This window comes from Melospiza georgiana, chromosome 15 (assembly GCF_028018845.1).
Source record: "Melospiza georgiana isolate bMelGeo1 chromosome 15, bMelGeo1.pri, whole genome shotgun sequence".
Classification (NCBI taxonomy): Eukaryota; Metazoa; Chordata; class Aves; order Passeriformes; family Passerellidae; genus Melospiza; species Melospiza georgiana.
The window spans coordinates 18013502-18031167 of NC_080444.1; the positions used below are offsets into that span (position 1 = coordinate 18013502).

The 17666-nt window shown below is 48.6% G+C and overlaps 1 protein-coding gene across 1 annotated transcript; it reads left to right on the forward strand.

Annotated features, from left to right (window-relative positions):
• Positions 1–16522: 16522 nt before the first annotated feature.
• Positions 16523–17344, forward strand: LOC131090040 (olfactory receptor 14L1-like; the record flags this gene model as incomplete). The annotated part of the gene is made up of 2 exons (XM_058035111.1): positions 16523–16597; positions 17078–17344. Coding segments are annotated over 2 exons (342 nt in total), but the record flags the coding sequence as incomplete, so codon positions are not given.
• Positions 17345–17666: the final 322 nt, after the last annotated feature.

Consider the following 17666-nt stretch of genomic DNA (forward strand, 5'->3'; position numbering starts at 1 on the left):
ATACCAACCCTGTGCCAAGAAGGTGGACAGAACTTCAGCCAGAGCTCAGAGCTGGTGGCCCACGGACACCTTCATGATGGGGAGAGGCCCCACAAGTGATTGGAGTGTGGGAAGAGCTTCAGACACAGCAGCACCCTGATCCAGCACCAGATGATCCACACTGGGGAATGGCCCTATGAGTGTGGGTAATGTGGGAAGGGCTTCAGCCACAGATCCACCCTCGTCACCCACCAACGCATCCACACCGGGGAGAGGCCCTACCAGTGTCCCCAGTGTCAGAAGAGGTTTTGGACCAGCTTCGATCTCTACAAGCACCAGCAGATTCACTCAGAGGAGAGGCCCTTATGCTGTCCTGACTGTGGGAGGGCTTCAAGTGCAACTCCCTCCTCATCAGGCACCAGTGCATCCACACTGGGGAGAGGCCCTAGGAGTGCCCCACGTGTGGGAAGAGGTTTCAGACCAGCTCAAATCTCCGTCTACATGAGGGCATTCACACCGACGAGACGCCCTTCCGCTGCCCTGACTTTGGGAAGGGCTTCAAGAAAAAATTCACCCTCATCAGGCACCGGCGCATCCGTACTGGGGAGAGACCCGATGAGTTCTCCACATCATGGGAAGAGCTCCTCCATGAGCTTGGACTTGATCAGACACCAATGGAGTCACCAGTAACGGAAGTTCTGTGAGTGCCCCAACTGCAGCATGAGCTTCATGCCCAGCCCAAGCTTCTTTCTGCATTGGAGGTCCCATGTTGGGAAGAGTCCCGGGGACCTATTTTCCCTCTGATCCATGCTAGGAAGACAATTGTCCCTTTTCTTGCCCCTCCCAATGACATGATGTGGGATGGAAGAACATGAGGGTCTGGCCATGGCCGTTATGACATTCATTCCCACCTCAGGTCATTGCCAGAGGCAGGAAAGCGACTCTCTCTCTCCCTCCTGAGGAGAAGGGTGTCCTTTCCAGGTAGGGAGAAATTGTGGCCAGGAAGAGCCAGGCAGTTGTGTTGTAGTTTTCCTTTATTCTTATCACTTCTGTTATCAGTATTGTTTCAGTTCTTGTTTGTTCCTTATCTTGTTTCTGTTCCCAATCAATTGTTCTTATCCCAGCCCAGGATCTTTGCCTTTTGTACTTTCCATGGGAGGCGGGAGGGCAGTGAGGGCAGCGCGGTTTTAGCAGGAGCAGGAAATTGGGGAATCCCATTCCTGAACCCCGGCCCATGGAAACCGAGCATCCCAGCTGGTCCCAGCCCTGGTGGCCATGGCAACAGCCTTGGGAGCAGGTCCCTGGCTGGGGCTGTGGGAACCTCTTCCCTCTGGTGCCCAGGGACAGGAGTGGAGGGAACAGCTGCAGCTGAGTCGGGGCAGGCTCAGGTTGGATGTCAGGAAAAGGTTTTTGCCCAGAGGCTGCTGGGGCCCTGCCCAGGCTCCCCAGGGAAGGGTCCCAGCTCCAGGGCTCTCTGAGCTCCAGCAGCGTTTGGACAGCGCTGCCAGGCCCAGGCTGGCATTGTTGGGGTGTCCTGTGCAGGGCCAGCAGTTGGACTGGAGGATCCTGATGGGTCCCTCCCAGCTCAGTCAATTCTGTGGTTCTGGGATCCCATGAGCCTGGGGATGGGTCTGCAAATGGTTGCCATGGCAATAGGCTCTGGCTGCAGGCCATGGACAAGCTGGTGTCCATGGCAACACCCTGGCATGGGGTCTCCATGGAGCTGCCAAGGGACTGAGCATAGCAACAGGGGTGTGGTGATGGTTGCCATGGAAACTGACCATAGCAACCGGGGGCTGGTGATGGTTGCCATGGAAACTGTCCAGAGCAATGGGTTCTGGTGTTTTTTGCCTGCTAAGGAACTGAGTTGCCACAGGCACTCAGAGGGGTTCCATGGGAGTAGCCCTGATTTTTTAAGATTTTCTAAGATATTGACATTCTTGTAGCGAACTGTCTCACGCACTTGTTGTAAATAACTCATTGTTTTGCATTCCTTTATGGAGGACGAGAGAGTTGATGGACTATTGGTTTGTCCAGTGTCATTGGAGAGGTGGCACTGTTACCCTGCAATCCACTGTCACTCTTGGAAAACTATAAATGTTGGAGTCAGAAAATAAACTTCCTTTTTTTTTTTCACCTTGAGAACAGTGGTGTTCGCTTCTGTTCTTTCGTGTCCTACAGCAACACATGGGGACTTTCCAAGAGTCTTTAGGCTATTCAAGAGCTGGAATGTCACACACAGAGACAGGGGCTCCATGGAGACCTCCCAGGGCTTTCTGGGGATGGTAAAGAGCCCTGTGGTCAGAGGCAGTCACAGCCATTCCATGGTGACATCCCAGGGGACCTTGGGCTGCAAAGGCACCGATCTGCCACAGGCACTCACGGGGGCTCCACAGTGACATCCCAGGAGTCCCCAGGCTGCCCAAGAGCCAGGATGTCCCAGACACTCACAGGGGTTCCTGTCACGGGCACAGTGGGAGCTTCAGGCAAAAGCTTTGTTTCTTTATTGGAGAAACTCCTGCTGAGTCATGAGGTGGAGAAATGACAGACAGCAGCCACCACAGAACCACAAAAGCCTTGAAGGACCCTAGATTCCTAAAATTCCACTTCAGAGAGGAGACTGGGAGTGGCTGGATCCAATCCCAGCTACAGACTTTGACAAAGGTGCAAAATATTGGACAGGTGGACTTGAACTTTAATGTAACTTGTCCCACAGGATTAATGATGACAGATTTCTAGAAATACAGCTATAACTGATCTGATCATTATTAGACAGAAAAATTCTGATCAGAGTTATTTCCTCCACAGCATTGGAGCTATAACCATTAGAATATTCTGCTCTAGGAAGAAATTTTGGAGTCAACAGGGCCTTGCAGGAGTTGCTAGAGCCCATTGCAGGCAGAGCCTCCTGTTCCAGCAGGAACTGCCTTTCCTGTGCCATGAGCAGGGCATGTCCCGCTGCAGGAAAAGCCCCGGGCCAGCCCCAGCACAAGGAAGGCCTCGGGCACAAGGGCAGAGTGCTGTGCTGGGAGCTGTGCCAGGGAGAGCCTGAGGCACCAAAGGCACCTTGGCAGCAGCAGCTGCTTGCAGGCCATGGCCAGAAGCCTCCCTTGGCAGCCCGGCCTGGTGGCCACCACTGCAGAGCTGCTGCCTCAGGGCTCATTCCTGGCTGGGCTCTGAAAAGCCACTTCTGCTCCAGGAACCTGACTGGGAAGCCATTGGCCCCAGCACCTTGGGGACAAGATATTAATGACAAAACTCTTCATGCCAGCAGAGCCAAGGCAGGGGCAGAGGAAAGGGCAGAGCCAGGCCCAGGAGACAGGGCTGCCATGGTGATGGCTGTGAGGTCACTGCCCCTGCAGCAGCCTGGCTGCCCTCAGCAGACATTCTGGCCAGTAGCGTTGTGAGGGCACCCAGCACATCAAAGAACTCACACTACAGGAATTCTGTCCTTTGTGATGAGAGTGTTTCACTGGGTCAGGTTGCAGAAAGCTCCTGCTCATGGACAATTTGTGGGATGGGGAATCAACTTCTCTGAAAAACAGTTGCCATTTTGTGCCACTCTCATAATTGTAAAATATTTCCTCTTTCTAACAAATGTAAATCCACCCTCATTCAATTTAGAGATATTGACCTTTGTCCTGTCACTGGAAGTTTTGGGAGAAAATGCCTTTGATCACTTTTATCCATTTTTACAGATTTTGGGGAGGAACCAAAAATTTTCCCAGATGGGATTTGGAGGCCTCATCACATAATCAGGAGGGCCAGGCTGATGGCTCCGGGGTTGTTCCAGATTGCAAGGCAGTAGGTATTCTATTACCATCTGTATGGCCGTTGTCTTTTGTCAAGTGGGCAGTTTTCCTTGTCTATCTTTGTGACCACATTCACACCTCCCTCTGGAGGGGACATCTACTGATAACAGACTGTTGAATGTCACTGCATGACTGATAGGAACTACAGCACCTCATTGTGAGATGCTCCGCCCAGAGGGAGAAGCCAAGCATTGCTACCCAGATAAATCCAGAGGTTCTGAGGCACCAGCCCGGCTTTCTCCACTGGATTCCCCAGAGGAACAGCAGCTGCCTCTTCTTCCACTGGATCTTCAGAGGAGGAATACATCCTTCTATACTGATCCCCCTTGCTCCAACAGAACAACACCTGACACTTCAGGAGGACTGCAGCCACATTTCCAATTGGACTGCCATCAACACCCTGACCCACAGGGTGTCAGGTTGGGTTCTGACTCTGTCAGTGTTCTTCTAGTGTACTGCATTGTTTATTTTATTCTTTTATTTTTTTCTTCCCCTATTAAAAAACTGTTATTTCCTTCTCCCATATTTTTGCTTCTGGGCCTCTTAATTTAAAATTTATAGCAATTTGGAGGGGTGGGGAGGGTTTACATTCTCTGTTTCAGGGGAGGCTCCTGCCTTCCTTAGCAGACTCCAGTCTTTCCAAACCAAGACAGATTTTGGCACCCAACGTGCCAAACTGCTCGAGGGCACAGAAAGAAAAAGGGAATAACAGTTCTTGAGTAATCTAATTTTTTGTATGTGTGCTGCTATAGAAACCTCATTAAGTGACACCATGTGGTCCAGCTTGCCCTGGTTTGGGTGGCACATGATCACGACTGCATTTCTCCCATTTGTAGGCCCTTATTTAAACATGGGTCCTATAACCAAGGCTACTCTGTCTGTTATCCAGCTGGTTTTATGGATGAATAAGGTGAGGAATTTGTCGCAGACATTTTTTCATAGAAAGCCTTTCTTTGAGATTTGTTCATCTTCTGGGAAACTGAGGCCCCAGAAGAAGAATGTAAACAATTGTTATCGACTGCTGTGAAATGTAGCAGGTGCCCCTGTGATTGGCTCATGTTCCGTGTTTACAATTAAGGGCCAATCACAGGAGCAAGCTCGGGGACAGATTCTCTGGACACAGAACTTTGTTATTCATTCTTTTCTATGCTATTCTTAGCTTAGCAGCCTCTGCAACGTCTCTCTTTATTTTTTTTAGTATAGTAATAATGTATTATAGATCATATATCAATAAATCCAGCCTTCTGATCATGAAACAAGATTTCGTCTCTCTCTCACCCTGAAGACCTTCATCAAGTCGCTGTAATAAGGAATTCATAGATTTTTAACTTCCTCTGGAAAGCAGGCACATGGATTTACAGCTATCACACACTAACTGTATATTTTTAGGGTTACTTTAATAATGGCACCTGCTGTAAGGAAATGACACCGGGCAAAATCTTCTCCCAACCCTTTAACCATCTCTTTGGGTCCACCCCACCAGTTTTTGAAGGGTTGACATCCACTCTAAATATTAATGATATCATACAGTGGCTGGTGTTGCTGATAGGCCTGTTTTATTTAGCATTTAGAGAGAGGAAGAGACTAACCTGGATAACCACCCTGACACCTACCCCAAAACCTAACACGCCACCAGAGTCTAGGGATGCTGCTGCCCCAGAGCCTAAACCAGCCCCACAGCCCACCTCAGATACTCACCACCCAGATTTGGTAGAGGGTCTGGTGAAGGAGATACATGAAATGGGCCAGATGCTGAAGGAACAGACTTCCCTAGCTGGTGAGAAGCCCTCCCCCTGCCTCGAAGAGGGAGAGTCTATTAGTGCAGCAGCGGAACCCACAGATGTTACAACTGTCCAGGTTCCAGCTGAATTGCAAAGTCTATCACAGCCAGCAGCAGTAGCCCCTGTAGAAATAAGGAGATCTAAGACTAAAGCAGAGCACCCAGATAGGGAAGTGCCCTCACAACCCGTAGGGGAGTCAGAGATTCCAATTATCACCAAGTCCCTGATGTATGAAAATCTCTGTAATCTGCACAAAGACATTGTACGACGGGGATGTGAGCCTTATACAACCTGGTTACTTCAGGTCTGGGATCTTATGGGTACAGGCGTCCAGCTGGATGGTGGTGAGGCAAGGAATCTGGGGCCCTTGACCGAGGACTCAGGTATCAATCAGATTTTTGTAAGGGAGCCAGGGTCCCTTTCCCTCTGGGAGTGTCTTTTAATAGGTGTCAGAGAGAGGTTTGTTCACAGGGAAAGAATGCAGGAACAGCACCATAGAATGAGCTGGAAAACTCTTGAGGAAGGGATCCAGGAGCTGAGAGAAGTGGCAGTATTGGAGGTACTCTTTGGAAGGGATGGACAGCATGATAATGACCCCAACAAGGTCAGGTGCACAGCGCAAATGTTGTGGAGTCTGTCAAATCTGGGGCCATCTCAATACACCACCTTCATTGCAACGATTAATGCCGATACCAATTGAGAGACAGTAGATCTATTGCCAACAAACTTAGAATTTATGATAGTATGATCAATGGCCCGATGCAGGCTCATGTCTCTGCTGTGGTGCAAGAACTCACACAGGAGATGAGGGAGATGAGGGAGGAGGTGAGGAGGAACAGTTCCCTCATTGCACCAGTATAAGTCACAGGTCCCAGACTCAGAGCCCAACGTTCCCCAGCTACAGAGAGAGGGTACACCCCATGGGCTGACCTGTGTTTTTTTTTGCATGACCAGGGAAAAGACATGGGAAGGTGGGATGGAAAACCCACTTCTGTCCTGGCAGCACGGGTGTGTCAGCTCAAGAAGGGAAACACTAATCAAGGGAACTCCAGTAAAGTGAAGGTAGCCTCAGCCTCCCATGACCGAGCTGCTGAGTATGATCTGTCAGATCCCCTTGAAGGTATCTCTACTGTGTATGCCTAGGAAAGAAATAATAACCAGGGTTGAAGGGGCCCTGCCTCTAGCCAGGAAGAGGCACCAGAAAGCCAGTTTTCTGCGGAGTGTGGATTCAATGGCCTGGCACATTGGAATCACAAAAGTACGATGCCTTAGTTGATTCTGGTGCGCAGTGTACCCTAATACCATTGGGACATGTGGGGGCCAAACCTGTTTCCATTGCTGGGGTGACGAGGGGATCACAGCAATTGACCCTGTTGGAAGCTGAGATGAGCCTGACTGAGAAAGAGTGGCAGAAACATCCTGTTGTGACTGGCCCAGAGGCCCCGTGTATTCTGGGCATAGACTTCCTCCAGAACAGCTATTACAAAACCCCAAAGGGACTCAGATGGGCTTTTGGCATAGCTGCTGAGGAGGCAGAGAACATTAAGCAGTTGAATATTTTGCCTGGACTATCAGAAAACCCATCTACAGTAGGACTCCTGAAGGTGGAAGAGCAACGCCGGCCAATTGCCACCTCGGCAGTGCACCGCCGGCAGTGTTGGATGAATCCAGATGCCGTGATCCCCATCTACAAAATGATCCGTGAACTGGAGAGGCAAGGAATGGTCAGCAAGACTCATTCATCCTTCAACAGTCCCATCTGGCCTGTGCACAAATCTGACAGAGAATGGAGATTGACTGTGGACTATCGTGCCTTGAATGAAGTGACTCCACCGCTGAGCGCTGCTGGGCCGGACATGCTGGAACTCCAGTATGAGCTGGAGACCAAGGCAGCAAAGTGGTACGCCACCATTGACATTGCCAATGCATTTTTCTCCATTCCTCTGGCAGCAGAATGCAGGCCTCAGTTTGCTTTCACCTGGAGAGGTGTGCAGTACACCTGGGACCAACTGCCTCAGGGGTGGAAGCACAGCCCCACCAGGCTGCACTGGAAAAGGGTGAGGCTCCAGAACACCTGCAGTACATCGATGACATCATTGTGTGGGGGAAGACAGCAGCAGAAGTGTTCGAGAAAGGGGAGAAAATCATCCAGATTCTCTTAAAAGCTGGCTTTGCCATCAAAAAGAGCAAAGTCAAGGGACCTGCTACAGAGATCCAGTTTCTGGGAGTGAAGTGGCAAGACAGATGGCATCAGATTCCCACCAATGTCATCAACAAGATCACAGAAATGTCTCCACCATCCAGCAAGAAAGAAACACAAGCTTTCCTAGGTGCCATAGGCTTTTGGAGGATGCACATTCCTGAGTACAGTCAGATCGTGAGCCCTTTTTACCTGGTCACCCGCAAGAAGAACGAGTTCCACTGGGGCCCTGAGCAGCAACAAGCCTTTGCACAGTTCAAGCAGGAGATTGCTCATGCAGTAGCCGTTGGCCCGGTCAGGACAGGACCAGAGGTGAAGAATATGCTCTACTCTGCAGCCGGGAACCATGGCTTGTCCTGGAGCCTTTGTCAGAAGGTGCCTGGGGAGACTCGAGGCCGACCACTGGGATTTTGGAGTCGAAGCTACAGAGGGTCTGAAGCCAACTATACTCCAACAGAGAAAGAAATCTTGGCTGCCCATGAAGGAGTCCAGGCTGCCTCAGAGGTAATAGGCACTGAAGCACAACTCCTCCTGGCACCCCGACTACCAGTACTGGGGTGGATGTTCAAAGCAAAAGTTCCCTCTATGCACCATGCCACCAGTGCTACATGGAGCAAATGGATTGCTGTTATCACACAGCGCGCCCGTATTGGAAACCTGAATCGCCCTGGGATTCTGGAAATAATTACAAACTGGCCAGAAGGTAAAAACTTTGGTCTCGCTGATGAAGGGGAACAAGAAGTGACACAGGCTGAAGAAGTTCCACCATACAACCAAGTGCCAGCAGAAGACACATGATATACTTTTTTTACTGATGCTTCTTGCCGCATTGTGGGAATGAACTGGAAGTGGAAATCAGCTGTATGGAGCCCCACATGACAGGTTGCAGAGGCCACTGAAGGAGAAGGTGGATCAAGTCAACTTGCAGAACTCAAAGCTATTCAAGTGGCCCTGGACATTGCTGAGAGAGAGAAGTGGACAAAGATCTACCTTCATACTGATTCATGGATGGTAGCCAATGCTCTGTGGGGATGGCTGGAGAGGTGGAAAGAGGCAAACTGGCAGCATAGAGGAAAACCAATTTGGGCTGCTGATGAGTGGAAGGACATTGCTACCAGGGAAGGGAAGCTGCCTGTGAAGGTCTGCCATGTGGATGCTCATGTTCCCAAGAGCAGAGCTAATGAGGAGCACCAAAAGAATGAGCAGGTAGACCAGGCTGTAAAGATAGAGGTGTCAAAGATAGACTTAGATTGGCAACATAAAGGAGAGTTATTCCGAGCTCAATAGGCCCATGATGCCTCAGGCCATCAGGGCAGGGATGACACCTAGAAGTGGGCCCGAGACTGAGGGGTGGATCTAACCATGGACAGTATTGCTCAGGTTATCCATGACTGTGAGACGTGTGCCGCCATCAAGCAGGCCAAGCTAGTGAAGCCCCTGTGGTATGGTGGGCAGTGGTCCAAGTACAAGTATGGGGAGGCCTGGCAGATTGACTACATCACACTACCCCAGACACACCAGGGCAAGCGCTACGTGCTAACCATGGTGGAAGCCACCACCAGATAGTTGGAAACCTACCCTGTGTCTCATGCCACTGCCTGGAACACCATCCTGGGCCTTGAAAAGCAAATCCTGTGGAGACATGGCACCCCTGAGAGAACTGAGTCAGACAACGGGACTCATTTCAAGAGTAGTCTTATTAACACCTGGGCTAGAAAACACGGCATTGAATGGATCTATCATGTCCCCTACCAAGCGCCAACTGCCATTAAAGTTGAACAGTGCAATGGACTACTTAAGACTACCCTGAAGGCACTTGTGGGGGGAACTTTTAGAAATTGGGAAGTGAACTTAGCAAAAGCCACCTGGATGGTCAACACCTGAAGGTACATCAATCAAGGTGGTCCTGCCCAGTCTGAACACTTGCACACAGCGGATGGAGACAAAGTCCCTGTTCTACACATGAAAGGTATTTTAGGAAAGACTGTTTGGATTAATCCCACCTCAGGCAAAGACAAATACATCCATGGGATTGTTTTTGTTCAAGAACCTGGTTACACTTGGTGTGTAATGCAGAAAGATGGAGAAAGCCGTTGTGTATCACAGGGAAACCTAGTCTTAAGTGAGGACTGTGTGTAAGGTTTCATTGTGATGCAGATGGAAATAGAAGAGGCTGGATAATGTCCTGGATTGCAAGGCAATGGGGGTGTTCTCTTCCCATCTGTTAGAGGTGGGGCAGTTTTCTTCTATGAATTGGGCAATTTTCTTTCTCTCATCCACAAACCAATCTTCTCTCTGGGGAGACATCTGCTGTTAATGGTCTATTGAGTGTCACTGCATGACTCATAACAATTCCATCATCCCACTGTGAGATGCTCCACCCAGAGTGAGGAGCCAAGCATTCCTAACTGGATATAATCTGAGATTTTGGGACACCTGAACAGCCTTTTCCACTGGATTTCCAGAGGAGAAGCAGCCTTTTCCACTGGATTCCCAGAGGAAGATCAGGCCTATCAACACCACCACTGGATCTTCAGAGGAAGACTACACCCTTCTACAGGATCACTGCTTCCACAGAACCACATCTGCCACTTTAGGAGAACTGTAGCCACCATTTCAATTGGACTGCTACCAACACCCTGACCAACAGGGTGTCAGGTCATATTCTGACTCTGTCAGTGTTGTTTTGTATTACTGCATTATTTATTTTATTTTGATTTTCTTTGCAAATAAAGAACTGTTATTCCTGCTCCCATATCTGTGCCTGAGAGCCCCCTTAATTTCAAAATAATAACAATTCAGAGGGAGGGGATTTACATTTTCCATTTCAGGGCCACCTCCTGCCTTCATTAGCTGACACTTGTCTTTTCAAACCAAGACAAGGGGAAAGGTTCAAAGCCTCAGTTATAATGCAAATAAAGTTTGAAGGAACAAATAAAATAGGAATTGTGGATGTTCTATTAGTTCCAGAAGCAGAGTGAAATTTATTAGGACAGGATTTATAGGTGCAGTTTGACATTGGAATGCTCCCAGAGAAAGGAAAAATGGTAGTTAAGCTTCTCCAATTAAGGGAAGAAAATGAGGAGAAAATTCATGAGATGGTGTAGGCAAAACTGAAAAACTGAGGTAAATTAAATATGAAACCTATAGTAATAAAAATAATTAATGCAAACCATCCAGTGTGGGTACAACAATTTACACTCTCCCTGGAAGTAGGACTATGGACAGCGATCCAGGACCTCCTTGAGTACAGGATCTTAGAACCATGTATGTTCCCCCCATAATACACCCATATTACCAGTAAAGAAGTCAGACAGGACTTACAGGCTTGTCCAAAATTTGAGAGAAGTGAATAAAAGAGCTGTGAAGTGATGCCCAGTAGTGCCTAACCCCCATACACTACTAAGTAACATCCCCCCATCACACCAGTGGTTTAATGTGATAGAGCTAAAAGATGCTTTTTGGGTGTGCTCACTGGCAGAGGAAAGTGGGATATATTTACCTTTGAATGGGAGGACCCCGATTCCAGGAGGAAGCAACAGCTTTGGTGCACTAGGGTAGCCCAAGGCTTTTCCGAATCCCCAAACCTGTTTGGTCAAGCCTAGGAGAAGTACTACAACTCTTCTCCATTAAACCTGAGATAAAACTCATACAATATGTAAATTGTTTGCTCCTCTCAGGACAGGAAGAAAAAGAAGTTCAGGAATCCACCATAGTGTTGTTAAATTTTCTGGAGGACCAAGGACTTCGGGTATCAAAAGGGAAACCCAAATTTGTAGAGTAGGAAGTAAAATTCTTAGGACGTGATTTGTCAAGGGAGCTGGCAGCTGAACCCTGAGAGAATTACAAGGATAGTGTCACACCCATGGCCAAGAACTAAGAGAGAAGTCAGAAGGTTTTTAGGCCTGTTGGGATATTGTAGACTATGGATTGAAGGATACACTCAGGCCATCCAGTTCTTGTATTAAAAGTTAGTTGAAGAAGAGATTAGATGGGAAGAAGATGAACAAAATTTTGAAGCTTTAAAGCAAAAATTACTCAGTGCATCGGCACTGAGTCTTCCTGCCTTAGACAAACCCTTCTACCTGTTTGTGGATATAGAAAAAAGTGGCAGCACATGGAATGTTAGCCCAAGACTGGAGATGATCAAGGAAACCAGTGGCCTATTTATCAAAATTGCTAGACCCTGTCAGCAATGGGGGTGGCCAACCTGCATTCAGGCTGTGACAGCGACTGCCCTACTCATAACAGAAAGCAAAAACTTAACCTTTGGGAGAAAACTGAAAGTATATGCCCCTCACTCAGTTAGAAATATCCTAAGCCCAAAGGCTGAGAAATAACTCACTGATTCCTAAGTGCTAAAGTATGAAGCCATCTTAATAAATAGTGATTTACAGCTAACTGTGAGTAACCAACTCAAACCTGCCCAGTTTTTTTATGGAGAACCAAGTGAAGAACTAATACATAATTGCCTAGAGGTTATAAACTATCAAACTACAGTAAGAGCGAATGTAACAGATCAAACACTACAAGGTGGAAAAGGATTGTACATTGATGGATCTTCATGGGTAATAAAGGGGTACAGGGTATTGGGGTACGCTAAAGTGCATGAAGGGTGAGAGGCCATAGAAAAGAGAAAGTTACCTTCCAACTTGTCAGCCCAAGTGTGTGAGTTGTGTGCCCTAAAACGAGGTCTGGAAACATTAGCATGGAAAAGGGGAAGAATATATACAGACTGAAAATATGCTTTTGGAATAGTGCATGTCTTTGAAAAATTTTGGGAAGAGAGGAGGCTATTAAATTCAAAGGTTAAGGGAGTGATTCACATAAAACTTTTTTCGAGGTATTAGAAACCTTACAACTGCCAGAAATAGCAGTGGTGTATGTTAAAGGATATCAAAAAGTGGTGGCTCAAGAAAAACAAAGGACCAGTTTAGCAGATTTAGATGTTAAGAATGCAGCCAAATCAGGGACAGAAAAATTAATGATAGTGTTGGAAAAGAAATTAAATTTAGCAAAATATTTAATTATAGTGAGTTGTGTGTGAACTGGTTTGTTAAAAAGTAGTTTTGTAGCCGTTGAAAGTGTGTGTTGGGTTTTGTGTGTAACCTAGCAGGTAGTCTTAGGGATTTAATAAATAATTAAACTAGTGCAGGAAAGTAAGAATGCTAACCTGTCTGGAGGCAGCATACAATGCTCTTAGAATAAGATAAGCAGAGGATTAATGATCTTGTTTGTGAACCAAGGAATGTATCACAAGGGGTCTGTGACCAGGCAAGGGGAACGGGGAACTGTTTCTTAGAGACTAGGCAAGGGGAATGGGGAAACTGTTTCTTGGAGACTTTGTTATGAATCGCATGTATAAGAGGGAAGCACCCATACGTGAATTGGGGGGCTCGGATTTTGGGACATGAGTCCCCCAGTTCCCCGGGCCCTTAATAAAGCACCCACAAAACTTATCCGAGTTTTGTGTCATTTATCAATCGGGCAACAATAACATTAAGTCTCATGTAAGAAATGCAAGAAGTCTCCATATTCAGTGGGACAGAAGAGGGACAACTCCTCAAAATGGGAGCCAAGAAAGATAAACAAGAGAACTGGAGATTAGCAGATGGGTGGCAAATGTTGAATAAACCCCTTGCCAAGAAAATGCTAGAAGGCATACATGGAACAACACATTAGGGTACACAAGTGCTAAGTGGTCAATTTCTAAGGGATTGGGGATGCAAAGGAATTTTCAGAATAGCTAAGTTAGTAACTGAACAGCGTGTGATATGCCAACAAGTGAATAAGAAAGTCATAAGGAAAACACCCAGGGGAGGGTGAGAACTAGCCTTATGGCCCTTTCAAAACAGCCAAGTAGACTTTACTGAGCTTCCCCACGTACAACGGTGGAAATTTTTTGCCAGTGATAGTAGATCATTTGACTCATAGGGTAGAAGTGGTACCCACTGTGAAAGCCAATGGCAGTGCTGTGAGTAAAACACTTCTAGAATCAATCATTCCCCGATATGGGATGGTAAACAGGGTTGATTCAGACTGGGGAACTCATTTAACATCAAAGATATGATAATCAAGACCCTTTGGTTGTATTTTGATAAGGTCCTAAGAAACCATTTAAATTTTTGAAAGTGAAAATGATTTCTCACATGGGGTTATGGAATGTGAGGCAAGGTTGTCCCACTGGGTCAGCTCCAAGGTAAAACTTCACTGACCGGGCCAGACCTCCTTAGGAGTGGCCCTACATCAATATCAATCACAGAATGCTGCAATCAGCTCCTCTCTAAACAGAAAAGTAATAAAATACACTCTTTAAAATAGGATTACAAGTTTCTTAAAAGCTCATGGAAATATTTCTCCATAACTGTAAAAGGAAACCTTCCTGATGAACAGGACAAGACCAGAGGGAGATCAAGGCAGAGTCACAGGTTTTAAGGACTTGCTTGATCCTTCTGAGCCCTATGGTGCATTTGGAGCTGAGCCCTGGAACCTCAGGGCCTGAGAAAAGATTGCACAAACCATTCCAGGAGTCAAAGTCAGAAGAAAACCTCAAAGTGTCTCAAACAAAGCATGAAAGGGTCCCACTGAGGTCCATCCCAGCACAGGCTCCTCCTGGACCCCTTGGAGGTGAGAATTGGAGGCCAGGATGGCAAAAAAACGTCTCAGAGATTCAGACTGCAGAAAGGAAAACCCAAAGTACCTTAAAAGCCCTGAGTATCTCAAGGTATTAATGAGCACAACTGAGTGTCAATACAGACCTCTCAAGGGACTCATTAAAGCCGATAACTGGGGCCATGATTGCACAAACCTCTCACAGAGTCTGTAGCAAAAGGGAAACACCAAATATCTTAAAATAACTGAAGTACCTTGAAGAATTAATGAGTCCTACTAAGTGTTATTACTTAAGAAGCCTCTCCGGGGACTAATTACAGCAGATAATCAGAGGCCATGATTGCACAAACCTCTCAGAGACTCCAAGGCAAAAGAAAAACCCAAAGTCCTTTGAAAAACCTGCAGTCCCTGGGAGCATGAAGGACCCCCCAGGACCATTCCTGAGCAAGGCTCCCCAGGGACTCCTTCCAGCAGATCCTTGAGGCCACTGGGATGTGGGCTAGGGGGGGATGCTGAGGGCAGGACAAGGGTCTGACAGTGCCCAGCCTGGCTGGGGCTGTGCCAGGAGGCCCCAGTGCCTCAGGACAAGGTGTCTCCTCACAGCCCTTGGTGGCACAGACCCTGCTGCTGTGCCCCAGGGCACCAAGACTTGGCTTCTGTTTGTCCCCACCGGTCATCACTGTCTCCAGTTCTCTGCTCTGCCCGGGGCCTGGGGACACTTTCTCAGTCGTGTCCCTCACTGGGACCCATTGAAAGTCCAAGGAACTTTGGAGTTGGATTCTGACTTGGAATTCTGGAGAGGTTTCTTCAGCACCCTCTCAGGGACTGATGTTCAGGGCCTGAGCACAAAGCCCCAGAGGCTCATTCAAGTCCTTGTGCTGTGTCTGTGCTGCTGAGCTGGGCTGGGCTGGGCTCTCCTGGCACAGAGGCAGCTCCTGCTAACCAAGAAGAGCTTCAAAAGCACATTTCTCTTGATGAGCAGCTCTTCTGCCAGCCCAGCAGGGCTGGGGCACTGCCTGCAGCCACCCCGGGCACAGCACAGAGGCACAGAGAGCTTCAATCAGTCAGGGCTGGGAAGGTGCTGAGAAGTGCCTGGGGCAGAATCACTGCCAGCCCTTGGCACAGGAACCTCTGGCTGCAGGACAATGCAGCTGCAGCTCCTGGAGTGATCTCCTAAAGCTGCAACATCCCAAAGCCTGCAGACCCTGTGAATACATTCTCTAATTGTCTCTTGTGCAGAGCAGCCAGGGGTGCCCAGGGCTGTCATGCAGAGCAGGGTCCTGCAGCCCAGGGCGCTGTGCTGGGGCAGGGACTCTGCTGCCTGCCAGGGACAGCTCTCAGCCACTCTGGGGAGCTGCTTCCAGCACTGAGGGACAAGATCTGGGTGGGAGGGGACAGCTGGTAAGGCTTGGAATTGTTCTGCTTGTGTGGGGAGGATGCTGCATTTTTCAGGACCACTCCCAGCATGACATTTAACGGCAGAACATTTCCAAGTAGATTATACAGGGAGTACAGCGATGCAGGGGCTGCCTAAAAGTGAAAATCCTGCTTTTTTAATCTACTGCTTTGGGTTGCCAAGATGGGAAATTGCCCATAGATATTCATATCTCAGTTAAGTTCAGATTAAATAAATTGAGATCTGAATAAAGCAGGCAATGACAGAAATCAGCACAGGGCCCCTCACAGGCAGCAGAGGTGTCACTTTTCCAGCCTCCTCAGGGTTGCTCTGACTCTGCCATCAGACCCTGCAGAGCCAGAGCATCCCCTGGGCAGTGCCAGAGCTGGGAGGGGTCTGCAGGGCAGAGCTGAGCCCCCAGGGGTGGGCTGGGCTCTGGCCGCACTGGCAGGACCCAGTCCTGGGCACAGGGAAGCAGCTGCTGGCAGGGACAGCTCCAGGCAGCAGAGCCCTGGGCAGGCAGTGGGGGGAAAGTGCTCCCAGGCTGTGCTGGGATATATCAAGTCCTCTCCAAACACAAATATTCCATGATTACTTTTTTTACAGAACTCCATGCTAAGGGGCAGAACAAATGTCCAACAGCAGCTCCATCAGGCACTTCCTCCTGATGGCATTGGCAGACGCACGGCAGCTGCAGCTCCTGCACTTCTGCCTCTTGCTGGGCATCTCCCTGGCTGCCCTCCTGGGCAACGGCCTCATCATCAGCGCCGTAGCCTGTGGCCACCACCTGCACACGCCCATGTTCTTCTTCCTGCTCAACCTGGCCCTCAGTGACCTGGGCTCCATCTGCACCACTGTCCCCAAAACCATGCACAATTCCCTCTGGAACACCAGGAAAATCTCCTACACAGGATGTGCTGCTCAGCTTTTCTTTTTTGCCTTTTTCATGTCAGCAGAGCTTTCCCTCCTGACCATTATGTGCTATGACCGCTACGTGTCCATCTGCAAACCCCTGCACTACAGGACCCTCCTGGGCAGCAGAGCTTGTGCCCACATGGCAGCAGCTGCCTGGGCCAGTGGTTTTCTCTTTTCACTGCTGCACACAGTCGATACATTTTCCCTGCCCATGTGCCATGGCATTGCCCTGGGCCAGTTCTTCTGTGAAATCCCACAGATCCTCCAGCTCTCCTGTGCTAAAACCTACCTCAGAGAACTTGGGCTTCTTGCAGTGTGTGCCTGTTTGGCACTTGGCTGTTTTGTGTTCATTGTTTTCTCCTATGTGCAGATCTTCAGGGCCATGCTGAGGATCCCCTCTGAGCAGGGACGGCACAAAGCCTTTTCCACCTGCCTCCCGCACCTGGCCGTGATCTCTCTGTTCCTCAGCACCTCATTTTTTACCTACCTGGAGCCCCCCTCCATGTCCTCCCCATCCCTGGGTCTGTCAGTGTCAGTTCTGTACTCGGTGGTGCCTCCAGCCCTGAACCCCCTCATCTACAGCCTGAGGAACCAGGAGCTCAAGGCTGCAGTGTGGAGACAGATGACTAGATGGTTTCAGGAACATTAAACTGCTGTTCATTTTCTGCTAAACTCTTGTAAAAAAGGTCATCTTTGATACTTCTTGGTGGTTTCATTTTGGGGGTTGCTTTTCTTTGTTTTACATTTGTTCATACTGTCCACAAATAAATGTCAGTGTTTGTGCCATTTTTCATCTGTTGTCTCTCCACCTTCCTTGTGGCCACAGACTGTGTCAATGAGGGTTGGCACTCTCTGTGGCTTTAAAGGAACTAAAGGAACTCCCAGCAGAGTTTTCTGCAGAGATGCCCTTTTGTTGTCTTCTCAGGAGCTGCAGCAGCAATGTCTGTGTGCAGAGCTGGGGGCAGATCAGT